This window comes from Stegostoma tigrinum, chromosome 30 (assembly GCF_030684315.1).
Source record: "Stegostoma tigrinum isolate sSteTig4 chromosome 30, sSteTig4.hap1, whole genome shotgun sequence".
Taxonomy (NCBI): Eukaryota; Metazoa; Chordata; class Chondrichthyes; order Orectolobiformes; family Stegostomatidae; genus Stegostoma; species Stegostoma tigrinum.
This window is the reverse complement of record NC_081383.1, coordinates 8,751,989-8,779,777: the sequence shown is the minus strand read 5'-3', so window position 1 is coordinate 8,779,777 and position 27,789 is coordinate 8,751,989. Positions and strand designations below refer to the sequence as shown.

The 27,789-nt window shown below is 43.5% G+C and overlaps 1 protein-coding gene across 2 annotated transcripts in view; it reads left to right on the top strand.

Annotated features, from left to right (window-relative positions):
• Positions 1–8,680: 8,680 nt before the first annotated feature.
• rgmd (RGM domain family, member D) overlaps positions 8,681–27,789 on the top strand; it is a 104,567-nt gene continuing 85,458 nt past the window's right edge. Inside the window, exon 1 of one of the 2 annotated variants that reach the window (XM_048559412.2) lies at positions 8,681–8,979. Coding sequence is in view for 1 of the 2 variants with exons in the window: in XM_048559411.2 (XP_048415368.1) it covers positions 13,927–13,944 (18 nt within the window). In the remaining variant the exon portion in view is untranslated. Of the gene's footprint in view, positions 8,980–13,911; positions 13,945–27,789 lie in introns of those variants that run through there. The other variant, XM_048559411.2, reaches the window with a different exon arrangement.

The window sequence follows — 27,789 nt, the reverse complement described above, 5'->3', positions numbered from 1 at the left end:
ATGGTTAGGACTAACCTGCTCGATCAAGCAAACATTCTGGAAGTTCAGTAAGAAGCTAAGATTTGAGCAGCTAGCCCCATCTCTGCCTGAAAGAAGAGTTAACGAGAGCCTTTCCACAGAGACCCTAAAAACAGACTTCCCGGAACATTTGCAAGCTGGAAAGTGCATTTCCACGGTTGCCATGGTAAGTGTCTCTGGATGCTGCCCGCGTCTTTAGTCACAAGATGGATAACTCCTCAGGGAGGTTAAGGCATCTGTGTGTGTAATCACTGTTCGAGGCACAGAGATGAGGAAGGCTTGTGTCTGCTGTCAGAGAGGTACTTCAGAAACTGGTTTGACCTGCAAAAGCAAAATCCAACTCTACATTTCTCAAAACCACCATTTGTTGTTTTGCACAGCAAGAATTAAGCCATGGGCAAGTCACACATGAGCTTTAAATGGAATTGTTTTTCATCGCACTTCCCTTTGTCTCTCTCAAACCTGCTGATTCACGGCAGTGCCTGTACTCCAGCACTCCCCCTGCCCATTCTTCTTGATTAAACCCAAAACACTGATCGGTGACAGGAGAGTCCACCATGGGGGTCATCATACCTGCATTTGATCCTTGGAGCCTTTAACAATCATAATGAAGCATACACCTCATCCCAGCCATCAACACTGAGGCAAGGCATCTGAAGAAACCTTGCTTTTCAAAATACATGAAATGACTAATTTTATGCAAATAGCTGCTGCTGTTTGAAGCTGCTCCATTGTGCTGTCACCCTCGCCTGTCTTAGCACCATCCTCACTGATCCTAACATGCAATTGATTTGTGGCATCCATCATTCAACTACATCTAGGCTGCAATGTCAAGTAGCTTAGCTGACTGGATGCATGGTGATGCCAACACTGTGGTTTGACTCCTGCAGTGGCTCAGGTTACCACAAAAGACTCTACTTCTCAACCTCTCCCCTTGCGTGAGGTGTGGTGACCCTCAGGTTAAACCACCACCAGTCCTCCCCAACTCTCTATCTCTCTAATGAGACAATGGTCTGGTCCAACTATGGTGAATTTACCTTACCCTTTATGTCTAGGTTGAGCCCTCTTTCTTCTGCCCTCCACTCTCCCCCAGAAGAGATTTCTGAAGCATTTCAGCACTGATCAAGATGCTAGAAAAAAAACTGGACTTTGCAGAGTTATTTTTGCTCTTGCAAATATAAACACTCCTCTTCATTTGTCATACGGTTTCTATAAGAAATTTTAAGGAGATGTCCACATTTCAGAGACCTAATTTCCTCCTGCAGACCTTTACTGACGGTCCAGGTTTCTGAGGTGTAGAGGAAAGTGGTTAGAATGTAGCTCCTAACTAGTGTTTTCTGGTTACAAGCTTGAGTTTTCTTGTTGTTGCCATATTCATCCTCATGACAAGTGAGTTACGTACAAGATTAAAAACTCTTTCCAAAACAGAGATGGAATGTTACTGTAACCCATTCTGCCTTTCATTTCAGAGTGTTGAGACTGGCGAAAAGGCCAGTGTGACAGTTTGGAGCCTAGTGTCTGCATGTGTGTGAGAAAGCATGAGTGAGAGACAGGGAGTGAGAGAGAGAGAGACATTCCTTCGTGTGTATAATCCCATAAATCAACTTTGCCGGCAGCTTGTTCCCAGTTTAGCGATGCGGCCACTTCAGGTTGACACTAAAATAAAAGCCCCTGGTGACTCCCTTCGCTCACTGCGTTCTCGCATTTAGCCCAAGCGCAGGGACGGGTGGAGAATGAGCCGGTATTTTCATGTTGTTTTGATGCTGGCACCAAAACTCTTAACGAAAATAAACTTTTATCAGCAGCAAGTTCATGGGGCTGTAATGCAAGAATGATAAAGACAGATGTTTGCAGTCACTGTCCCAGGATGGCGTGTAACAGATACATTGTGTTAGCAACCTGGATAAAACACAAAAGGTCTCCGAGTTATGTCGAAAGACCGGCTGACACCAGCAATGTCTTTCATGAGTGCGAAGTGCAGCTGGCAAGGGAATTACTGGGGTAAAAAAACTTCAGGATTCCAGGTACTATTTGATCTTTGACATTTTTTTCCAAGGGCTCGTTCTCTTATACTAATTAAAGAGATTGGAGGGATACTTTTTTTAGTCCTCAGCTGGATTTATTCTTTGCATTGAGAGCCACATTTGACATTCCTGAATCTGAAATCTATTTTTACCCTAATTTTATCCACAAATTGTGTCCAATTAGGATGTTTGCATTAATTTATTCTCAATATGCACTTCACCATAAAAAAGTGCACCTTCTCATAACAATCCTCATATCAAACCAGGGGTGATCAGTCTCATTTTGTAAAAGAAGTCTGCCATCATGAAAGGCCACATTGGGGTTTTTGGGAGGATTTGAAAGTGCAGATGATCTGTGATAATGTTAAGAACTGTGTTAGCATCTTTACTTCCCCACACGTGAGGCTTCTGGTGCTATCTGCAAGCCACAAACCTTTAATCAACCCATTGACTTTAAGTACAGCTTTACAATTAGCCCTGTAAGAGCTGGTTACTGAGTTGTAAAAAACTCTTATCACCTATCAGCCATGGTAGTCCAAGTATTCATAGTATCCCATGGTATTCATAGAAACTAGGAGGAGTAGGCCATTCAGCCCTTCAAGCCTGCCTCACCATTCAATGTGATCATGCCTGACTCCAACTCAGCGCCCTGATCCCACTTTCCTCTCACTCCCTTGGATCCCTTTAGCCCTACAGATATATCTAACTCCTTCTTGAGGCGCTCTTATTCCTCAGCCGCATTCCCAGTACAATACTGAGGGGATGCTGCACTGTTGGACGTGATGCCTCTGGACTGGATATTAAACTGAGATCTTGTCTACCTTTTCCGATAGACACAAAAAAATTCCGGGGTATGACTTTGAAAGGATAAATTTTAAAACCTGAACCAAAATTGCTAGAATAGCAAGTGATTAGGTTGTGATTACATTTGCGGGAGCTGGCTGTGCAGACATTGGCTGCTATGCTTCCTTCACTGGATCATTGATGATACATCAAAAATGCAACAAAATCAGTTGCCAAAGTCATTGGGACATTCAGTGGTTGTGATGAAACGCAGTGTTAATGCATCTTCTTTCTATAGAAAGGAACGATTGCATTCATTTTTCAGAAATCTAAAGCATCAATTTCAGTGCCACTACTGCTAGCACAGCAGTCAATTTGTACACAACAAGATCCCACAGATGGCAAATAAAATGAATGATCCAACTAATGTGGCGTTGGTTGAAGAAGGAATATTGTTTGGAAAGCACTGGAAGAATCATATCACAGAAAAAACATCATTCAGGAAGAAGCCTTCAGTTTACTTTCTCATGCGGATGATATGCCACCTCTGATAGTGTAGCTCTCCCTTAGTACTGTACTGAAATGCCAGCCTAGACTTTTGTCAAGCTAGGAAGAAAAAAGTGCTGCCCATTGCACTAAACCTCAGGGGTATGTGTAATATATTTGCAACTCGGCTGGTGAGGTTTATCCCTTTCTTCCCCTCACTATTTACAATGGAATCCATTGACTCTCTATGGCTGCCTATTGTCATTTGTGGGCCTGTTCCATACAATCATGGTTAGATAGCTCCAACAAATATGCTGGAAAAAATACACTTTTACCAGTTTCACTGGGAACATCAAAAATTCCACATTGCAAAATCTTTCAACATGCTGGAATCCAATTTCAAATTCCCACTAAATAAAAACCGGAAGGGCTGCGGATGCTGTAAATCGGGAACAAAAACAAAGTTGCTGGAAAAGGTCAGAAGGTCTGGCAGCATCTGTGAAGGAGAAAACAGAGTTGACATTTCGGGTCCGGTGACCCTTCTGTTCTGAGGAAGGGTCACTTGACCCAAAGCATTAACTCTGATTCTTTTCTTCACAGATGCTGCCAGACCTGCTGAGCTTTTCCAGCAACTTCTGTTTTTGTTCCGAAGGGGAAGTCTATCTTTCTTAGTTGATATGAAAGAGACTCCTTTGAGGAGCACTTTCCTTGGTGTCTGGATCAATGTTTATCACTTCGAAGAAAGAAGCTATTACACTGCAGGAGGTGGTTGTGTAGACCAGTGGTTGGCACCCTGTGTCTGAGACAGAGGCTTCAGGTTCAAGTGTCACTCCAAGATTTGATGTCTAAAGAAAATGTCTCCATAATGTGGCTAACCCAGCTGAGCATCAATTGCAAATCCTTCCGCCAATGGCAGCAGTAAGAACGTAGAATCCCTGCAGTGTGGAAACAGGCCCTTTGGCCCAACAGGTCCACACCGACACTCGGAACAACCCACCTAGACCCATCCCGCTATAACCCACCTAATCTACACATCCCTGAACACTATGGGCAATTTAGCATGGCCAATCCATCTAGCCTGTGTATCTTTGGACTGTTGGAGGAAACCAGAGCACCCAGAAGAAACCCACACAGACACAGAGAGAATGTACAAACTCCACACAGACAGTCACCAGGCCAATCATACTGTGAGGCAGCAGTGCTAACCACTGAGCCACCATGCCACCCTGGGTGGAAACAGCTGGAAAGACCCATTGTCAGCCATATACTCACCCATCATTATTCGCAGTTGGAGGCTACAACACATGAGAAGATGCTTTTGTTGTCACAGCAGGTAATGACTGCATACAGGGGTTCAGTTGGCTCAGCTGGTTGGATGGCTGGTCTGAATAATATCAGTGCCAATAGCAGGACACTCAATTCCCATTCCAGCTGGGGTGGATTTGAGACCAACCTCCTCACCCTAGCCCGAGTGAAAATTATGGCCAAATGTGTCGAGCCTGCCTGTTAACGAAGGAGATTGTTTTACTGTTTGTGCAAGCCCATCATTTGCAGATTCACAGCAACATTTCTTTGGCCCCTGGTTTTCTAATTTCAGCAAAGCTCTTTTCATCATTTATCACTATGCTCACTGGTCTATATTGTTGCCCATGCAAGTTTCGTCTCAAATTTGAAATTCCCAACCTTTATTCTGAATCCCTCTGAGTGCTAGTTCCACCCTATCTCTGTAACCTCTTGGATATCTGCATTTCTTTAACTTTGTCCTTTGCACGTGCCTTGTTATAAAAATGGCCCTCATAAACCTACCCTCAAGGCCAAGCTTTTAGTCCAAATCTCTCCCAATGTGATTTAGTGTCAATTTGAGTTCTGATAGTGGTCCAGTGAAGCATCATGAGACCTCCATTGTGTTAAAGGTGCTATTTAATATAGGGTGTTGTTGTTTCTGACTCTTAGTTTACATTATCAGCAATGATTGAATGGTGGAGCAGACTCAATGGGCCAAATAGCCTAATTTCTGTTCCTATGTCTTATGGTCTTCTGGACTTATGCACAAAGAATTTTTTTTTAATATCCATTCATGGAATGTGTGTGTCACTGGCTAGGCCTGCATTTATAGCCTATCCAAAATTGCCTAGAGGCTGTTAAAAATCAACTACATTGTTGTGGGTCTGGAGTCACATGTAGGCTAGACTAGGTAAAGAGAAAAGATTTCATTCCCGTAGGACATAGTGAATCAGTTGGGTTTTTTCTTTCCCCAGACAATCAACAATGGTTTCATAGTTATCATTAGAGAGCTATTTCCATATTATTATTTAATTCAAATTCCACCATCTACCAGAACTCAAACCCAGGACCCTTTGGGACTCTGGATTAATAGTCTAGTGATAAATCCATTAGGCCATCATCCACCCTTTTGTGATGTGAAAATTGCACATGAAAATGATGTTCCCTCTGGTAAGTCAGTCCAAAACAGGGGCCCTGCTTTGAAATTAAGAATTCACCCTTTTAGGATAGTAATGAGGTGAACTTCCTTCTCTCAGAGGTTTGTGTGAGTTTGGAACTCTCTGCCTCATAAGGTAATGAAGGCAAAGCCATTGAATAATTTTAAGGCAGAAGTAAATAGATGTTTGTTTGGAAGGGATGCAAAGGATGTAGAAGGGGAGAGGGGAATATGGGATTTGAATGAGGGGCTATGGAATATGGGAGGCAATGGCTGAGTGGTATTATCGCTGGGTTGTTAATCCAGAGACCTGGATAACATTCTGGGGACCCAGGTTTGAATTCCAGAATTCAATAAAGTATCTGGAATTAAAAATCTAATAATGATCACGAATCCATTGCCAATTGTCAGGAAAAATTCACCTGGTTCATTAATGTCCTTTAGGGAACGAAACTGCCATCCTTATCTAGTCTGACCTACGTGTGACTCTAGACCCACAGCAACGTGGTTGACTCTGAACTTCCCTCTGAGCAATTAGGGATGGGTAATAAATGCTACCAGGCCAGAAATCTCCTCAACCCGTTAATACAGTAAACATAAACAGATCAGCCATGATCGTGAGATAACAAGGTGTAGAGCTGGATGAACACAGCTGGCCAAGCAGCATCTTAGGAGCAGGAAAGCTGACATTTCGGGCCTGGACCCTTCATCAGAAATGGGGGAGGAGAAGATGGTTCTGAAATAAATAGGGAGACGGAGGAGGCGGATTGAAGATGGATAGAGGAGAAGAAAGGTGGCGAGAAGAAAGACAAGTTAAAGAGGCGGGATGGAGCAATAAAGGTGAATGTCGGTGGGGAGATAGAGAGGAAATAGGTCAGTCCAGGGAGGATAGACAGGTCAAGGGGGCGGGATGAGGCAGGAAATGGGGGTGCGGCTTAAGGTGGGAGGAGAGCATAGACAAGAGGAAGAACAGCTTAGGGGAGCGGCGACAAGCTGGGCTGGTTTTGAGATGTGGTAGGGGGAGGGGAGATTTTGAAGCTTGTGAAGTCCACATTGATACCATTGGGCTGCAGGGTTCCCAAGCGGAATATGAGTTGCTGTTCTTGCAACCTTCAGGTGGCATCATTATGGCACTGCAGGAGGCCTAGGATGGACATGTCATCTAAGGAATGGGAGGGGGAGTTGAATTGGTTCACGATAGAATGTCTCATCAGCCTTTCGCATCAGTTAGCATAAATAATTTGTTGTTTCTCCTGATAATATGTGAACAAGGGTTATGTCTCAAATTCTGCCCCTAAACTGACCTGTACCTCCATCTCTCCCTTAAAGAAATTCTTCTCCAAACATGTCCATCCACAATTTTATTCAAGAGGGGCATTGGATGATCATTTGGATAAAAATGGTGTGCAGTGATGGGTGGAAAGGCAGGAGATTGGAACGAGGTAATAAAACCAGGGCTGAATGACCTTCTTCGGTGCCATAACCATTCTGTGATTTCCATGATCTAGCATCTATCTTTGTTTTATTTTTAGTTCTTCGTCACAGGCACAGCTAGTATCAGCTGCCCGTTGAGCTGGTTTGCTACTGCAGAGGGTGATGAAGATTGATTTGCACCTAGAGCCATTCCTCAGCCAGGTAGCAGATTTTCTGACTGAGCCATTTTTTATTTCTGTCACAAAAGTCAATGATAGTTTTGTGGTCATTATTACTGTGACAGAGATCCTGCAATGATTTCCCCAATTTTCATCCCGCCCAGACACATCCCCCTATAACCCACACACGCCTAAACACTATGGCCAATTTAGCATGGCCGATTCACCTAACCTGTACATCTTTGGACTGAGTATCAAAAAGTTTTTTCACTGCTGAAAATTGCTTGGGGATAAGGTGTTATACAAATCATAGAATCCCTTCAGTGTGGCAACAGGCCCTTTGGCTCAACCTGTCCATACCAATACTCAGAGCATCCACCCAGATCCATCGCCCAATAACCCACCTAAGCTACACATCCCTGAACATATGCGCAATTTAGCACAGCCAATCCACCTAGGCTGCACATCTTTGGACTGCGGGAGGAAACCCACGCAGATGCAGGGAGAATATGCAAACTCCACGCAGTCACCCAAGGGTGGAATCCAGTCCAGGTCCCTGGCGCTGTGAGGTAACAGTGCTAACCACTGAGACACCGTGCCATCTGGGTTTTCCTAAGTGATGGTCATACCCCTAGAAATTGTATCTTTCCAGATGGGTGGGAGCATAAGTGGAAAATTCAAAGATTGGTTTAACAAGGAGATCAGAATTCAAGCCCTTGACTACATTTGCCTGGACACTAACTCTAATCAGCAATTCTGTGGAGTTCGATGAAATAGACAAGACAGGAAGAAGTTGGCTTTATATAGCGCCTTTCATGATGTCAGGACTATTCCAAAGTGCTTTGCAGCCAATGAAATACTTGCCAAAGTGTAGTCGCTGCAGCAGTATCCAGCAGCCAATTTACACGCGGCGAGTGGAGGATCTGTGAAAAATATCTAGATGGATAAATCAGCAACAAATTAAAGCTTCAAACAAATAAAAGGCAAGGAATTCACCAAGTGGCTACAGCATTGTCTAGGTTTTGTGGCATTCATCCTTCCCATTCCTGTCCTTCACCCAAAGCCTTCTTGTTTATTGCCACTTTAACTGCATGAGCGGCTGAGAGGTGACAGGAGCAAAGCCCAAAGCTGCAGCCCCCTTCACTGGTGACTTCAGAGAGGTTCCCCTCCAGTTGTCCTTGTCCTGCTTGGCTCCCAGCAGGTGCAGACTCTGCTCAACAAATCCAGTCAGCAGAGGCTCTGTGCAGCCCTTGTTCCCTTCGATACAAGCTGCTCTTTAAAGCCGTAAAAGCGATAGGATAACTTCTGAAGTGACACATGTTCAATTTTTAATTACCACTGCTTGTGCCAGGGCAACAGGGAACACAGTAACTTGTACACGCACCCTCCTCAACCACTACCTCCCCCCTACTCTTCCAACCCGTTCCTCCTCCCCTCCTCCACATCCCAAAGCGAGCCTAGCTTCTTAGCAAGACAACTGTTGCCATTTGCTCTTTTTAGAACTTATCCTGGTTTCTTCTCATCCTTGGACTAAGACAAACCAGAGTTTTGCTCCATTCACGTTCAGGCTCTTTTCCAGGGTTTGTGTTTCGGCTTCTTGTTCCTGGGCACACAACTGAGTAACCCCTCTAGCAAGGTAAGACTGTTTCATTTCTCTCTCTGCCAACCGGGACGTCTTAAATTAAGTTGCGTCCATGCATCGGGTCAACCCCGTCAAGAATCACTTGGGTTTTCCTCTGTCAATGAAGATTTGCTTGAAAATAAAACATGCCTTTTTGAAGGTTAATCATTCTGAGAGGGCATTACATTTTGGTTCTTCAAAATTAGAAGAGGTGATTGCTTTTCTTCTCAATCCAGGAATGGCTTCTGGTGCCTCTTCCGTTGCTCCTGCCAGCCCCACTCCATCCAAGGCCTAAGCACGCATTATAAGCTGGTCCCTAGGCGAAGTATTATACAGTTGGAGGCTACAAAGGAGATGTTTGATCAAAGCCATCTGTTCAGATGCAACTCTTGTGTCTCAGTCCTGATGAGTGCGGGAAATGAAGCTACCACTTCATGTTTCTATTTAGCAATATCTAATGCCCTCTACCACCAATGAATTAATTCAAAGATCCAAGAGGCTCTGGTGTAAGAGGGGAAGATGGTTCCTTTAGTATTCCAACCAACATTCTTCCTTAGACTGATGGCAATGAAAAATGCTTTCGACTCATTTATGAACCTTTCAATGTAATGACGTATTAACAAGGCTGGTTCGATTTCACATTGCGATTCATTGACTCTAAAGCACTTTGTGAGATCCTAATGATGCACTAAAAAACCATATAAATGCACAGCCCTTTTCTCTGTAATTAAAGCCAACAGTTCTCAATTTTCCAGGGAGATAAAAATGAATAATCACAATATTTAATTATGAAAATTCCAGTAAAAGCCAAGTCACAAAAGCAGAAATTGATTTATTCGGTCACTGTAAACCTTATTGACAATCACAGTCACTTTGTACTTTAAAGACAAGGTATTGATTTGTCTTTTTTACATGATTGCCAAAATTCTGGTTAAACTCCCAACTTAATTAAAATCAGAATTTGCCTTTATATTTATTAAAATAAAACTAACTTGCAGAAGCTGGGTTTTGAAAGCATCAGCAACAGCAAAGGAAGCTTGATGCCGAAGTGGAGAAATGCTTTGGGAAAGTGTCAATTAACAGACGTGTAGCCACTGCCTTTATGTCTTTTCCTTTTTCTGCTGCTCTCTGGTGACAGGAGAGCAGCTTTATTTCTGGGCCTTTAAATATAACTTTGCACATTCCCAACATGATGCAATGAGCTAAAATGGTGCTGCAAAATGACGAGCAATGCTTGTTTGAGTTGAGGCTCAGCAATCTTTGTCTTTTGACCAAATAACCAAGCAAAACAAGGCAGTTCTGACCAGGGATCTGTAAGCCGAAATGATGAATTATGATGCAGTTTTCTGCTTAAACTGCTCACCTGTAAGGCGATTTATTTGCATGACAGTCCTCAACTCTCTGATTAAGAGAAAATAATATTGGCTATGAGGGGACACGAGACTCTGGAGGTTTGGTGAGCAGTGACCCACAACCGTTGTTTCAGTTCCACCCTATTCAGCACTGATCACTACTTAATATCTTGGTTAGTTGGCACAAAATAACAAACAACAACTTGCATTTATATATTGCCTTTATGTAATAACGCCCAAGGTGCTCACAGCGACATTATAAGGTAGAGCTTGGCATGGAGCCACCTGAGGAAAAATTAGGACAGATGACCATAAACTTGGTGAAAGTGAGCAATGACGGGGGTGTGTTACAGTCCATGCAGATAGTCTGAGATGTTGTGGAAACATGCACTTTTACATCCCTGTTGTGGTCTGGAGCTACCGATCATGACCGTAGAGGCTCCAACAAAGTTTCCATCAAATGGCTAACCAGGAACGTCTCCTACTCTTACCACCTGCCACAAAAACCAGGCTATGACCAGCTTGAACAAGAAAGGACCTGGCCATCTCCTCTTGACATTCAATAACATTACTGTTGTCACGATCAATCAATGACCAGAAACTGAACTGGGCTAGCCATATAACTACTGTGGCTACAAGAGCAGATCAGAGGCTGGGAATTCTCCAGTGAGTAACTCAACTCCTGACTGCCCAAAGTCTACCAATGATCTGCTAGGAAAAGGCAGGAGTGTAATGGAGTTCTTGACCCTTTGCCTGGATGAATGAAATTCCAACAACACTCAAAAAGCTTGACATGATCCAGGGCAAAACAATGCTCTTGATCACTAACCCATCCATCATTTTGCCCAGTAAGAACCAAAAGGACTGCAGATGCTGTAAATCAGGAATAAAAACAGAAGTTGCTGGAAAGGGTCAGCAGATCTGGCAGCATCTGTGAAGGAAAAAATTAGAGTTAACATTTAGGGTCCATTGATCCTTCCTCAGAACACTGAGTAATGGTCACCGGATGCTAAACGTTAACTCTGATTTTTTCCTTGACAGATGCTGCCAGATCTGCTGAGCTTTTCCAGCAACTTCTGTTTTTACACCATTTTGCTGATGCAGTCATCCATTGCCAACCCTCTGCTGCAGCTGCATGCATCATCTACAAGACGCACCAGTAGCAGATCAGCAAAAACATCTTTGACAGCACAATCCAAGCCTGCATCCTCTACTATCTAGAAGGAAAAGGTCAGCAGATGCAAGTTCCACTCTGGGTCACACACCATCCTGACTTCATCACCATTCCTTCACTATCAGGGAGTCAAAATTCTGAGCTCCTCCTTGATAGCAAAGCAGCACCAAGCAGTCTGCAGTAGTTCAAACATCAGAACACTATCCCCTTCTTAAGGCAAATTAAGGATGGATAATTAATGCAGGCATAGCTATTGGCAACCACATCCTGTGAATCATAGAATCCCTGCAGTGTGGAAAGAAGCCATTCGACACATCGAGTCTACACTGATCCTCCAAAGAGTATCCCATCCCATACCCAGCCAGACCCATCTTATCCCCATAACTCTGCATTTCCCATGGCTGATCCACCTAACCTGCACACCTTTGGACTGTGGGAAGAAACCAGTGTGCCCAGAGGAAACCCACACAGACACTGGGAGGATGTGCAAACTCCACAAGGGCACTCATCCAAATGGGACGAGCTCAGTTTGCAAATTCTGGTCAGCATGGATGAGTCGGGCTGAAGGGTCTGATTCCATGCTGCACGGCTATACATTTTCTGAGAAAATGTGTTACAGTCGAAATTCCCCTGCTGTTAATTGTCAATCATCCACTTAAAGAGCACGTTAAACTCTTATTCTGGGTTGTTATCTTACATTTGTTCATTGTGATGTTTGGATGCTCAGGAAGATGCCAAGGGCCAATCAGTGGGATGGCCTTGTATTTAACAAGAATTTTGATGTTGCACTTTAGAGGTGGATCGAGAAAAGCATAAGTGGTTGAGTGGAGACATATGAGTCTATCAGAAAAGAGAATATTTTAGTGAGTGAGAGGGATCAATCCAATTTGAGCTTGTAATATATAACAAAATCCACAGTGGGTTATTGTAGCGTAGTACAGTGTCTCTGCCTCTCGGCCAGAAGATCCGTGTTCGAATCCTACTGACTCCACAGGTACTTCATAACATCACTGACCAGGTTGTTTGGAGAATATTTAAAGTGAACCCAGTGACTTGTGGTTGAGTTTTATATTGTGGGGATGTACAGTGATGGCACCACTTTCTATGTTTGAATGGAAGTTTTGTTTAAAATGTCAACTTTCATGCTTACAGCTTCTTGCTTCAGATTAATCTCCCGTTCTCAGTCACCATACCCAGACATGACAAACTGCACACAGTGAACATTTAGCTGGCTCACACTAACAACTGACAAACTGTTGAATAAATGAATGTTACTTCAATTTCCAAATGCACATGGTCTTGCACTGTGTGGGTCAACCACTTAGCTCAGTTGGACATACTTGTTTTAGTTTCTCACTGCAAGTCCTACACCACTGCTTGGGGACAAAAAGCAAGGCTGTCATTCTGATGAGGGGGTGTTGCCATGCGAGAAGTGCAATCTATCAGGTGAAATATTAAACTGAGGCTGCATTCCGTCTCCTGAGATGATGTATCAAGTCCCATCCCATTATTTCAAAGGGAAAAGAAGTTATCTCTGGTGTCCTGGTTGGTATTAATCATCAAAAATCAGACTACCTGAGCATTACCATGTTGCTGTTTGTGGGATCTTGCTGTGCACAAATTAGCTTTCATGTTTCCTGTAGTGATAAAAACGAGGTCAGCCATGTGGGCCTCATGGAATATGAGTTGCCTCATAGAATATGAGCTCCCTCATTGGGCTGTTAATTTGGTCCAATCAGGGAGCCCCGGCTGACAGATATAAACTGGAATGTCAGAGCACCGTTCACTCTGAGAGCTGGCTCTGAGGAAGCTGAACCAGTGTCAAGTAGTATGCATGTGTAAATAAACAGTGATCTGGTGATGGGATACCAGCCTCTGTGGAATTATTTCATTTCCTACACTAGAACTTCAAAAAGTATTTAATTGAGTCTGGCTACGGTTGTGAAGAGTGCTATATAAATGCAGTTCTTCCTTCTGTTCTATGAATCAAGTATTCTAGGAAAGACCTACTTTTGATGACTGTAAGGAGCAGCCAATAGCTCAGACTCTGCCTTTGCCGAAAGAAATATGTCAGAAATACAATCGATATCCCTTAACAGTTCTTCTCTGTGTGAATTCCTGATCAGTGACTAACAATTCATTCCACATGGGTTACTCACTCAGCAGGAATTTTCTGGGAAACTGGGTGGCGCAACAGATATGTCCTTTCACCTCAAGAAGCTGTTCTTCTTTAATCAAGGCCAGGTGGACATTCTCCCTCTCTCATTCTCCTCTTCCTCCCTTTTCTCTCTGTAGCTCCTTTACACCTTCTCCCACTGTTCCTTGCACTCCCTAATGCTGTTTTACTCCTTCTGCAGTTCATCAAGGGCAGTGGGTGCCCTGCAGTGTTTCTCCGCCAGGCCGACTGGATAAAAGAAGCATTGGTCACAGCTGGATATGCAGGCATGTTGTGATGTATGTAAAATCCTGAACGGTCTTGACACTTTGTACAAGGAAAGAATGTTTACTCTTGTTTTCAAAAAAAATCATTCACATGATGTGGAAACCACAGGTTAAGCCAGCATTAATTGTGCAGAGGGCAGTTAAGAGTCAACCCCATTGCTGTGGGTCTGGAGCCACATATAGGCCAGACCAGGTACAGATGGCAGTTTCCTTCCTTAAAGGACATTAGTGAACCAGATGGTTTTTTTTCCTATCAGTTGGCAATGGGATCATGATTATCATTGGACTCTTAATTCCAGGTATTTATTGAATTCAAACTCCACTATTTCCCATGGCAAGAATTGAACCCAAGTCCCCAGAACATTCAGAGATCGTAAGAACTGCAGATGCTGGAGTCAGAGATAACACAGCATGGAGCTGGAGGAACACAGCTGGCCAGGCAGCACCAGAGGAGCAGGAAGGGTCCTGACCTGAAATGTCAACTTTCCTGCTCCTCTGATGCTGCCTGGCCTGCTGTGTGTTCCTCTAGCTCTGCACTATCTTATCCCTAGAATATTACCTGTGTCTCTGGATTAATTACATAGTGATGATATCCCTATTGATGGGTCAAGAAACTGGGACACTGTTTAAAGATGAGATGACATGAGTCATTTTTAGGACAGAGATGAACAGATTTGTTTCTTCTCTCAGAGACCTGTACAACTTAGCAAATCTCTGCCTCAGAAGCTGGGTGGAGAGTCATTAAATAAATTTAAGAAGAATGTATATTGATATTGTTTGGGCCAGGTGATCAAAGCTTATCAGGGCAGATGGTAACATGGACTTCAAAAAAACAAACAGACCAAACTTGGTGTTATGGAATGGTGGAGCAGGCTGAAAGGTCAAATGGTTTACATCTGTACCTGTTTGGTATGTTTCTGACAGAGAAGGAGCCAGTCCTTTAGATCCAATCCAAGGTGGATCTCAGGGCAAAGAGGGAGTAAGAAGAACTTTGTACTTATACAGTGATTTTCACAATGCTAGCAGATTACAAAGCCAATGGCAACCATATAAGGTAACAAGGTATAGAGCTGGATGAACACAGCAGGGCAAGCAGCATCAGAGGAGCAGGAAAGCTGACGCTTTGGGCCTAGACCCTTCATTTTTCAGAAGAAGGGTCTAGGCCCGAAATGTCAGCCTTCCTGCTCCTCTGATGCTGCTTGGCCTGCTGTGTTCATCCAACTCTACACCGTGTTATCTCAGGTTCTCCAGCATCTGCAGTTCCTACTATCTCAGCAACCATATAAGTTCTTTTGAAGCACGACCGTTATAGTAACTTAGGAAACTCAGCCAATTTGCACACATCATGTGAACTGCAGCAGTTCAGTAAAACAGCTCATTGCCTTTCTCAAGGGCAAATGGGGAAAGAAAATAAATGCTGACCAACCAGCAACACCCATGTCCCACCAGTAAATTGAAAAAAAATTCCTGTAAATAGCAACTCAGAAAAAAGATTGGAAAATCTGTTCTCCTAGTGTTGGTTGAGAGATGAATATTTGTCATGGCATTGGGAAGAACTGATCTGTTTCTCTCCCAATGCTGCCCTGGGATCTTTCATATCCAACTGTGAGGGCAGCTCATCTCATCTGCAAAACGCCACCTCCACTAATGCCAGATAACAAAGTGTGAGGCTGGATGAACACAGCAAGCCAAGCAGCATCTCAGGACCTCCACTAATGCTGTTCTTTCCCAGTGCTTCACTGCTCTGGTGGGAATTCTCAATAGAGAACTGGATTGTTTTTGATAGAATATATTTGAAGGACTGGGAGAAAGAGCAATGGAGTGGGGGCAATCCATTGGAAAGTCCTGCAAAAGAGCCAGCACAGGTACAAAGGGCCGAGTGGTCTCCTTCTGCACTATCTCAATCGTTTGGGATTCGGTGCAAAAGAGCTGAAATGGGGCGGGGGGAGGTTCTTCATTTTAGCAACCTTGCTCTCCCACCTCAACCATCCCCAAGCTGTAGGCACTGAGGACAGTGGGAATTAAACTCAAGGCCCACACACAAACACTAAATCCGCAATTTCAGAGACAGAGTGAGAGAGAAAGCAATGCTTCTGCGATAGAAACTTGCTTTGTAACTCTGACAAAAACTTTGGAAACGCAGGAGGACAAGGATTTCCTCTCGGGCTGCAGATCGGCAGTAACCTCGGAGCAGCGGAGCGGGAAATACGCTCCGCCAAACCTTGGGGCTTTCTGTCGGAGATGGGAAAAATTCCCACGGAAATTCTAGCCCGTTTTACCAAAAAAAACACGAGCGGAGGATAAAAGCGCATTTCTCAAAGCAACCGGACTCCCATCCCCCATCTCAACACCTGTCTTTCCCTCTCATCTTCTCCCTCCCCCACTCCCACACTCTTCAGTTTACAAAATACCCACATCCCTTTTTCTTCCTTTGAAGTCTGAATATAAATCATTTGAAGTTGTTTTAAGACACAATTGAGAAATGTAATAGCCAAGGGAATTTTTCTTTTAAATTTATGCGCAAGTCCTCGGACAATTCTTTGGAAGGAAACGTAGTTCAGTTGTGTGCAATTGTGGGCACTATCCCCTTCCTAAAGGATAATGGAAGGCACTGGAGACGGGGCAGAGGAGGTTGTACAGCAGGGCTGAGAGATTAAGGTGACGTGGATGAACTGGAGAAGCTGCGGCTGTTCTCCCTAAAGCTAAAAAGAGATTTGATTATATTCAAATTCACTAAGGTTTTAGGAAGAGTAAATAAAAGATTTAAAGAGTTTAAGGGAATTAAATAAAGAGAAATGGCAATGTGTCACCGATTTGAGGTGTCTGGACAAATAAATAATCAGGAAAAACTATATGTAATGCAGCAAGTGGTTAGGATTAGGAAAATAGTGATGGGTAAGGTGGTGGATGCAGGTTTAAGCTATAATTGTACAGGTACTTGAAGGAGAAGCGGATGAGGGTAAGAGTCAATTGGACTAACTTGATTGCACTTTGAGAAATCCAGTATGGACTCAACGGGTCAAGTGGCCATTTTTACTAAACACAAAAAGCTGCTAAGGCTGGAAATCCAAAACATAAACCGAAAATGCTGGAGAATCTTGGCATTTCTGGCAGCATCTGTAGACAGGAAGCACAGGTAAAGCCTTGGGTCCAGTGACCCTTCCTCAGAACAAATTCTGCTTTCTCTCCGCAGAAGCTGCTAGACTTGTTGAGTTTCTCCAATAATTTCTGCTTCTGTGGCCATTTTTTTGCCGCTGTCCATGATTCTGATCGCTGCTTGTGTAAAAACAAAATGACTGCATCTTTTGAGCAACAGGAGTTGCCATGTTGAGTTTTCCTACTGATATTCAGGCAACAGTGATTTGCATTCTGCGTGGGGGTCATATATTTTGCAGGTTGCTCTCCAAGTTACTCAAAACCAAAGTGAGGTGGGGAGGAAGTTTTCCAATGGCCCTGTGACCCCACCTTGCCATTACCTCCAGTCTGACAGCCCTCCAGGATCTCTGCACCACTCCAAGTCCAAACACTTAAGCTTTCATAACCCACCGTAGTGGCCATGACTTCAGCGAACTGATCCCTAAACCATTAAATTTGATCTCTAAAACTCTCCACTTCTCTACATCTCTCCTTCACAGTCTAACTCCAGGCTCAAGCTTGTCTAAGCCTAGATGAGATGAGCAAGCTATTTGACAATGGGGGCATCACAATGACTCTGTTATTGAGTCATACAGGGCCTTGGCCCAATCCCTCCATGCGAATCAGGTTTCCTAAACTGAACTAGCCCGTTTATCTGCATCTGACACTTATCCCTCTAAATCTTTCCTATCCATGCACCAATCCAAATGCCTTCTAAATACTGTAATTGTACTCACCTCTACTACTTACTCTCAGAGTTCGTTCCATATACGCACCACCCTCTGCACGAAAAAGGTGTCCCACAGGTTCTTTTTAAATCATTCCCCTGGTTTTGGGCTTCTCTACCCTTGGGAATAAACTTTAGCTGTTCACCTTATCTATGCCCCTCATGATTTTAGAAACCTCCGTAAGTTCACCCAGCAGCCTTGTACGCTCCAGGGAAAAAAGTCCCAGCCTATTTTATTCTTTATTCATTCATGGGATGAGGGTGTCACTGGCCATGCAGTATTTATTCCCAGAGGGCTGTTGTGAGTGAACCACAGTACAGTGGGGTTAAAATAGTATCAGAGATAATGGGAACTGCAGATGCTGGAGATTCCAAGATAATAAAATGTGAGGCTGGAATAACACAGCAGGCCAAGCAGCATCTCAGGAGCACAAAAGCTGACGTTTCGGGCCTAGACCCTTCATCAGAGAGGGGGATGGGGGGAGGGAACTGGAATAAATAGGGAGAGAGGGGGAGGTGGACCGAAGATAGATAGAGGAGAAGATAGGTGGAGAGGACAGTATAGGTGGGGAGGTAGGGAAGGGATAGGTCAGTCCAGGGAAGACGGACAGGTCAAGGAGGTGGGATGAGGTTAGTAGGTAGCTGGGGGTGCGGCTTGGGGTGGGAGGAAGGGATGGGTGAGAGGAAGAACCGGTAGTGGGCCTGGAATCGGCCAGGTAATGTAGGCCAGACCAGGTAAGGATGACAGTTTCCTTCCCTGAAGGACATTAGTGAACCAGGTGGGTTTTTTTTGGACAATGGATTCCTGGTCATCATTAGATTTTTACTTCCAGATATTTTATTGAATTCAAATTCCACCATCTGCTGTGGTAGTATTCGAACCTGGGTCCCCAGAACAATATCTGAGTCTCTGGACTAATAGTTCAGCAATAATACCACTAGGCCCTTGTCTCCCCACCTCTCTCTGTAAGTCAAACCCGCCTGATATCCAAACATGGGCATATTCCATTAGGAATCACTCAGTATGGATCAGAGGGAGATCTCCCTCTACTACTCTGGGCCAGGCTAATATAAAATAGCTTTAGCACTCATTCCAGCATCTTGCCCAGATCAGCAAACACAACAGCGATTCACAATTAAATCAAAACTTCTTGGTCACACTGCTCAGTTCCATCATCCTATCCCCTTTATTAACATCAGCCTGGCTGAAATGCCATAACTACATTCTTGTTGCATTTCACATTGATCTCCAATCACCTCATTAACATTGTTCGATTTTCTGTCCCCAAAGCAGCGAATGTAAAGGTCCTTAATTCCTCTGACTCCAACTCATCCTACCTCCCGTTTTCACTCCCTTAGCAAAACTTGCTGTTCCTCAAACGCAATGTTCCTTTAAGAAGATCCAGCAACATCTGTGGAGAGAAATCAGAGTTAACGTTGCATGTCCAGTGACCCTTCTTCAGAACCGTTCTGATTTCTCTCCACAGATGCTGTTAGACCTGCTGAGTTTTTCCAGCAATCTCTGCTTTTGTCTTTGTTTCTGATTTCCAGCATCCCGCAGTTCTTCCAGTTTTTCCCATAACTAGGCTTTAGTAGCCAAATGTACAGTTAGGAATAGCCGTACAGACTGTATCCCCCTCTGGAAAAGATGGTGGTGTACTGGCCATGTTACTAGACAAGCAGTCCAGAGACTTGGGCTAATGCTCTAGAGAAATTGGCAGAAATCTCTCTAAGCCACGTGGCCTGACAGCTGCTCTGAGAGACTGTGTGTCCCCACCGGTATAGACTTCTGGTTTCGGAAGTCACTGTCACACATTATCAATGGATTGTTAATCCTAAGGCCCAGGCAATGTTCTGGAGACCCGTGTTCGAATCCCATCATGGCAGATGGTGGAAATTGAATTCAATAAATATCTAGAATTAAAGGTTGAACAATGACTACAAATCCATTGTCAAATTGTTGGGAAGAGACCATGTGGTTCTTTAATGTTCTTTAGGGAAGGAAACGGCCAGCCTTACCTGGTCTGGCCTACATATGACTCCAGACCAATTTCTAAAGAAGGATTTAGGCCCAAAACATCAGCTTTCCTGCTCCTCTGATGCTGCTTGGCCTGCTGTGTTCATCTAGCTCTACACCTTGTTATCCCACAGCAACATGGTTGACTCTTAACTGCCCTCTGGATAATAAGGGATGGGCAATAAATGCAGCCTGGCCAGTGACAGCCTCATCCCGAGAATGAATAAAAACAAACATGGACTTTGAAGGTGTATGCAGAACAAAATTAGAGGGAATATATGACATGGATTCAAATGATATGAGTCTTCTTCAGTAATATAAAACAAGAGCTGTGGCTGCTGGAGATCTGAGTAATGTGCTAATGACAGTGAATTCACAATTGGTCACAGGCCAGTGAGATTTCAAACACTTTTGTGTAACTTTGCAATGATGAGCTGAACCACAAGATAAGCTTTTGCATTCAGCAGATACTTTATCCCACTGTTGGATTTACATAATCACTTCCTCCACCAAAAATGCATAACTAAGAGGTTAGCAATCAGACAATTGTAATCTGCCAAATGAAAAAGAGTCAGCATTTCCAGAGTGGTTTTTTTTTCATGTAACTTCATCTCTTTTTTTGTGTAACAAGTTTGGTCCAAGAGCAGGGCTGATACGAATGAAAATTCATCTCAATTCTGGGATAAAATGAAACCAGCTGTTCATTCTGAGTGGAGTTGCATATGTTCGCCTATATTTTATGGCTGATTTTTTTTAACTGTTCTTTGTGAAAATCAAACTGGCAGACTGATATAAATAATACCTAGCGCATGACATGGAAAAGTTCTTTTTTAATGAAGCCAAAAAGCTTTTGCGTATGAAAGCCTTTAACCCTTGAACAATTCCATTTGGGCTTTTGGAAACGAAAAAGCAACAACAACTTACATTTATACAGCATAGTAATGTAATGAAATTTCCAAGATGCTTCATGGGTGATTATGAAACTATGGCACTGAACAACATAGGGAGATTTATTCCTGGTGGAATTTCAAACTAAGGCACATATTTATGGAATGGGCGGACATTCATCTTAAACAGGAATGTGAAAGAATTTACCCAGAGGGTAGTGAATGTCTAAAATCCTCTACATCAGAGAGGTTTGGAGGCTGGGTCATTGCAAATATTTAAAGAGAATGTACATAGATTATTGAAATATCGGAAAGTTGAGGGCTGATGGGGAGCTGGCACAGAAAAAGGATTTAAAGCCTAGGGCAGATCACCCATGATTTTATTGAACAGCAGAGCAGGCTTGAAGGGCTGAACAGCCCTGCTCCAGTTTCTTAGACAATAGGTCAGATGCCCAAAAGCTTGGTCAAGAGGAAGGTTTTAAGGCGTATTTTAAAGGAGATGGAACAGGAATTCAAGAGCTCCTGGCCTTGACAACTGATCAGTCACCATTGGTATAGTGATTATAATTGGGAATGCAAGAAAGGCCAGAGCTGGAGGAGTGCAGACATTCTGGAGGGTGGTGGGCTGGGGAGCAATTACAGAGAAAAGGAGGGATAGAACAGTGGAGGGATTTAAAAACAAAGCTGAGAATCTAAAAAGTCAAGATGTTGCTTGACTTGGAGCCAAAAAGAAACATAACATTAATGTGGCATGCCCCTCCATGAAAGCAGGTGATTGTTTTCTCTTCATATGCTTTCTAAACCATTCACATAGCAATGAACAAATGGATGTAACTTCGGTGTACCGAACTCACTCCCATGTTCTTCCACTACAGAATTCCAACTGGCAACCCTTTCCAATTCTTTCCCATTGCATTGATTTCAAAGGACCAATCCCATTCACCGAATTATAGTAAGCCTCCAACATTCCATGAACCAAGCTTCTTTTTATTAACAAGCACGAGGGGGCATAGCTTTAAATTGAGGGGTGAAAGATATAGGACAGATGTCAGAGGTAGTTTCTTTACTCAGAGAGTAGTAAGGGAATGACACGCTTTGCCTGCAACGGTAGTAGATTCGCCAACTTCAGGTACATTTAAGTCGTCCTTGGATAAGCATATGGCCGTGCATGGAATAGTGTAGGTTAGATGGGCTTGAGATCGGTATGACAGGTCGGCCCAACATCGAGGGCCGAAGGGCCTGTACTGTGCTGTAATGTTCTATGTTCTATGTTCTATGATAGATCGAACCAAATTAAAGGAGTGTAAAATTCAGGTTAATTTAGAGTGCCAGGTATTCTTCTGCAGGCTTCAGGTAAATGAAATAGAGAATCATAGGAACAGGAGAAGGCTATTTAATGTCTTGTACCTGTTTAATGTGTGTGTGTGGCTGGTCGATATATAACCAAACTCGACATATATTGCAAATTTCCACTGCCTTTTGAAACTGGTTGTTTTCTGATATCATCCTTCACTCTGAATTTAAGGTTATTCTGGACACGCCCACCTGAGGATAAAGTTTCTGTCTCTCCGTACATTATTAAATCTTGCAATTATCTTTATCACCTTAGTTAACAATCTCTAAGTCTTCGATACTCAAGGGATATACTCTATACAACGTGCTGTCATCATACTTTGACCCTATCAGCCCAGGTAACATTCTGGCTCATGTGCACTGTACCTTTTCGAAAGCTTCCCAATATAAACTTTCTGAAGCACAGTATAGAAAACTGAATAAAGTACCTCATGATGCGATATGATGTTTCGCTCTGGGTTATAGGAGTCATTGCTTTATAAAGGGGCACCGTTGCTACCTCTGATCTGTTGTGCCCTCACAATCTGCAGTAGATGCAGTGATGGGTTTTTTTAACCTTCAAGAAGGGATTCATACTTGATGAGGTGGTCTTCATATTGGGCCCCACAGCAAAGGAACTTGATGCAAGACATATAGTATTAAAAAAACTTGATAAACTTATTGTAGCTCTCGGGGTGGCACAATGGCTCGGTGGCTAGCACTGCTGCCTCACAGTGTCATGGACCTGGGTTCAAAGTCACCCACAGGTGACGGTCTTTGTAGAGTTTGCACATTCACTCCATGTATGTGTGGGTTTCCTCTGGGTGCTCCAGTTTCCTCCCACAGTCCAAAGATGTGCAGGCTTAGGTGAATTGGCCATGCTAAATTGCTCGTAGGGTCCAGGGATGTTCAGGCTGGATGGATTAGCCTTGAGAAATGCAGGGATGGTGTGGAGTGTCCGTATGGACTCAATGGGCTGAACGGCCTGCTTCCACACTGTAGGGATTCTATGGTATTGATAGTGATTGCAACAGCAGGCAGTTAAGATGGAGACTGAGATCTTTTATACTATCAGGTTACATGCTGTGAAATAACGAAGATATCTTAACTGTGTCCATTGAAGGTATATTCCATGCTGAGAGTGAGACATAACAAAGGCTTCAAACAGTATACACTCGGAAGAGCTTTGTATAAAGATATCAATGTTTTTCTTTCTTGAATCTTGCTGGCCCGAGAAGCCTCCAGTGAGAATGGCAACCAGTGAGCCTTCCAAGTTTAACTCATTGCACAAGTACACCACTACACCTCAATCTTTCATCATTGCTGTACTTGTGCTGTTTCTTTACAAAGGACAGGTTGTGAGCAGCCTGGGCAGTATCTTACAGTTGCAAGGGAGCAGCAGTAAACTTAGAATGCGTATTGGCCCCCAATCACCACACTCCCAAAATAAATCACGACATGAGGCATTTTGAAATTACCAATGTGTAAGGCACTTATTAAATGTGAATACTGCTAGAGGGCCTCTTGTGGTGTTATTGTCCAGAAGATAAATGAAAAATATCTTTAAAACAAAAACAGCACCTTACATATAGCCTGCAATTTTGCTGGTAGGGTACTTGAATTGGATTATCCTGTTTGAGGCAGTAAGTCCCTCTGTCATGAATTCTAGAGCGAATTGCTGTTTGTAAGGGTATATCTCTTGTAAATTTCTATCTTCAAGTCAGAAAAAGGTAACAGTAAGTGGTTTGTTAACTGTAAGGTTTTGCATTTCCAATTTTTTAACCTAATCTTTGAAATAAGATAGATCAGCCGTAACAAATTTGCAACTCATTAGAAATATGGAATTGGTTAGCTCATTTGGCTGAACAGCTGGTTTATGATTCCAAATAACACTAACAGCAAGAATCCAATGCCCACACCGGCTGAAATTACTATAGGGTCTTATCTTCTTAACCTTGCCTGAGATGTGATGGCCCTCAGGTTAAACTCACCGCCAGTCATCTCTTTCTAATTAGAGGGTAGCCCTATGGTCCACTGGGACTGAGGCAACTTTACCCTTTTTAATTAGATTAAAAACAAAGAACTGTGGATGCTGGAAATCTGAAGTAAAAACAGAAAGCACTAGAGAAACTCAGTACACCTGCAAGCATCTGTAGAGTGAAAAGCAGAGTTAACATTTTGAACCAAGTGACGCTTTGTCAAAACTTATGTAGATTACGACCTTCAGTAGAGTAAAACCTCATGAAACACTTCTCAGGAGTGTGTATCATGCACATTTTGGAAACAAGCCTCATCAGGAGATATTAGGACAGGTGACCTAATGCTTGGCCAAAGATATGCCAGAGTTAAGGAGAATGCTAAAGGAGGAGAGAGAGGTAGATAAGCTTAAGTAATGAAGCATAGGTTTTTGGCAGCGTAAGACGTGGCTATCAATGATGAAAGGAAAATCAGGATGACTAGATGCAGCTGACTGCAGAGATTTGGGCATTACAGTGGGTGACATGGAGGTTCAATGGTTAGCACTGCTGCCTCACAGCGCCTGAGACCATGGTTCGACTCCACACTCAGGTGACCATCTATGTGAAGTTTGAATGTTTTCCCTATGTCTGCGTGGGTTTCTTCTGGGTGCTCCAATTTCCCCCTGCACTGTCCAAAGATGTGCAGGTTAGGGTGGATTGGCCATGCTAAATTACCCATAGTGTCCAGGGATGTGCAGGCTAGGTGGGCTAGGCATGGGAAATGCTGCATTGCAGGGATAAGGTAGGGAGGTGGTCTGGTTGGAATGCTCTATGGATGAATGGTGTGGACTTGATGGGCTGAATGGCCTGTTTTCACACTGTAGGAATTCTATGATTCTATTTCTGAGGGTTACGGGTCTGGCGAATGTGACACATACTGGAAGGGATAAGATCATGGAGAGCTTTGAAAACAAAGATGAGAATTTTAAAATTGATACAGGGATAATAGGAACTGCCGATGCTGGAGAATCTGAGACAACAAGGTGTAGAGCCGAGTGAACGCATCAGGCCAAGCAGCATCAGAGGAGCAGGAAGGTTGACGTTTTGGGTCTAGACCCTTCTTCCAAAATCTTCTGAAGAAGGGTCTAGGCCCAAAACGTTAGCCTTCCTGCTCCTCGGATGCTGCTTGGCCTGCTGTGCTCATCCAGCTCTACACCTTGTTGTCTCAGTTTTAAATTGGAGACATGGGTAGTGCAAGTGCTGAAATAGGTTACAAAACAGGCATGTATAATCATTATCCCGAACAATGCAGCATGACCTTGCAATTACATTCAAGCAAGTTAACAGGCTCTGCATGTTCCCAGACCCTCTGTGACCAAACAGCAGTCACAGGTAAACCAGACTGATTCAGAAGCAGAAAACATTTCACGTTATACAACACTGCCAAAAGAAAAGCCAGCCCATGTACTGAAAGCCACATAAAATATTGTGCACTTCATGGGTTAATAGGTCTGTGGAAATTGTGTATAAGACTTTAATTTCTAAAATATTATGGGGAATTTATGACTGCAGCTATCACCAGGCATGAGACTTTACAAGCAAAGGGGATAACTGAGCTTTGTTGAGACAGAAAGCTGTGCTTATTTTCTGAAAGATGAAGGTGCCTACCATGCTGTCCCACTTTCTTAACTACATAGCTATTCAACTAAACTGACAACTAACACAATACATCAAAGCAATAAGAGCAGTATTTTTCTTATAAATTTTGAAGTACTGGCTACTTTGCTGATTTAGTGGTAAGTTTACCAGATGGTAGACCAGTTTGTAAACTCCAGATCTTGTCTGTTCTCTGGGAGGTAAGCAGACTCACACCTGGTTAGTACTTAAATGGGAGACTGCCTGGGACAACCAAGTAGGGTAGGCATGGCAGCTGTAGCAGTACAGTGGCTGAGATCCTACCTCTAAGCCAGAAAGTCCAGGTTCAAGCTCCAACTGTAACAGAAGTGTATGATAACATGCCTGAATGCACTGACTTCTATTTTTTTGGAAAGGTCATGAAGACCTCCACACATCCCCTGCAATGGACAACTGTGCTAGAGGTCTCTTATGATGCATGGTCCCTACCTCTGAGCCAGAAGGTCTGGGTTCAAGTCCCACCCGCTCCAGAGGTTTGTACTAACATGTCTGAACAGTTTGATTAAACCTATCTACAACTGGGCTAAGAAGACCCTGCACCAACCCCTGTACTTAGTGAACCCCCAGTGTCACACATTGCCCTGTCTCACACCACTGCTCCTTGGGTGAAGCACTCATACAAACAGGGGCTTGTGCAAGTGAGCCAGGGGCTGTCTGACATCTATATCCTCAGGACGAGGGAATCTTGGCCCATACAGGACCGGGATCACTGAGGTCAGCAAGGCAGAAACATCCTAGCAACAGTCCCACCATAAGGAGATGGTGCAAAGTGTTAAGGGGGAGGGGCATAATCTATTTGTTATAAATTAACAGCAAAGTGCTTTGAATGACAAGAGTGGGCAGCTTAGAGAAACCAGATTGCTCAGCGTAACACAAATATCAGAGCAGCATGGGGGTGTTTTAGTGCGGTCTGCTATCCCTACAATTACCCTTTATTGTCCAATAAAGATTTTAAAGATCCTCCGTCAGATTTGGCAGCTGAGTGAGCAATAACTCAGTAATCATTACAGAACAATTTGTTTGCTGTCTGTTGTTTCCTTCTTGCCTCCAGGCTACAGTTCACGACAAGAGGCTGGGCCTGTTACTGTATCCCTTGACAAACGAGCCCATAATTGCAGGTTATGAAGCTCTTGAAAGACAGGCGATAGCTGAGATCAGCGGACAAGCTGCAGGCCCCTGATTCTTGCCCAAAGCAACTGATCCCTTTGTAGCTGCACAGGCTCAGTCAGTCTGCTTTCGTAAGAGAGACAGGGAGAAACCATAATTGGAGGGTTGTAACTGTGTAGAAAGTTAAAAGGTTTTACTTGTTGAGGTTACATTAATCGCATTGGGTTGTAATTGTATAGACAGTTAAAAGGTTTTGCTGGTTGAGGTTATGTTAATTGTGTTGGGTTGTAATTGTATAGAAAGTTAAAAGGTTACTTGTTGAGGTTACATTAATCTCATCCCACTCTCCTCTAGCAGAGATGCAGATTTGTGTTTGATTTGCGCTACAAGCATCTACATTGACATTCATTGGAACCAGCCAATTTAATACAGCCTCCAGAGGCTCCTCAACTGTTTCAAGGTCAGTTCATAGAGAGCTGTACCTCATTGGCTGCAGTGCTAGCCGTGGCTTATCATGTGTCCTCGCTACTGAATGACAAAGTTGTGACTTTCAATTCTCATGGCAAAGAATGAAGCACATGATCTGCACTGACACTCCCAGAGGCAGCACTGAGCGAATGCTGCACTGTTGGAGATGCAGTCATTGTGATGAGAAATTGACTTCTCTCAAGTAGATGTGGCAGATGCTGACTGAGAGTTTGTGCTCCCTAAATGTGGACGTGGGAGTCTTTGGGAACGACTCTCTCTCTCAGACCACACTAATCAAAAAACAAGTCAGAACCAGCTCCAATCAGCCACTTAAGAGCTGATGATCGAGCCTCTTGGTGAATCAGAAGCATTGGTAGTGAGATCCAGCCCTGCCAGAAGTTGCTGGCTACCCAGAGACCAGCAATACCTGGTTTCTGGAGATCATCTCTGGAGGGTCAGGCTTTTGGAGGATGAAGTAATGATCAGGAACACTGTTTCACTACAACTCACAGACTGTAAAAGCACTGGAGG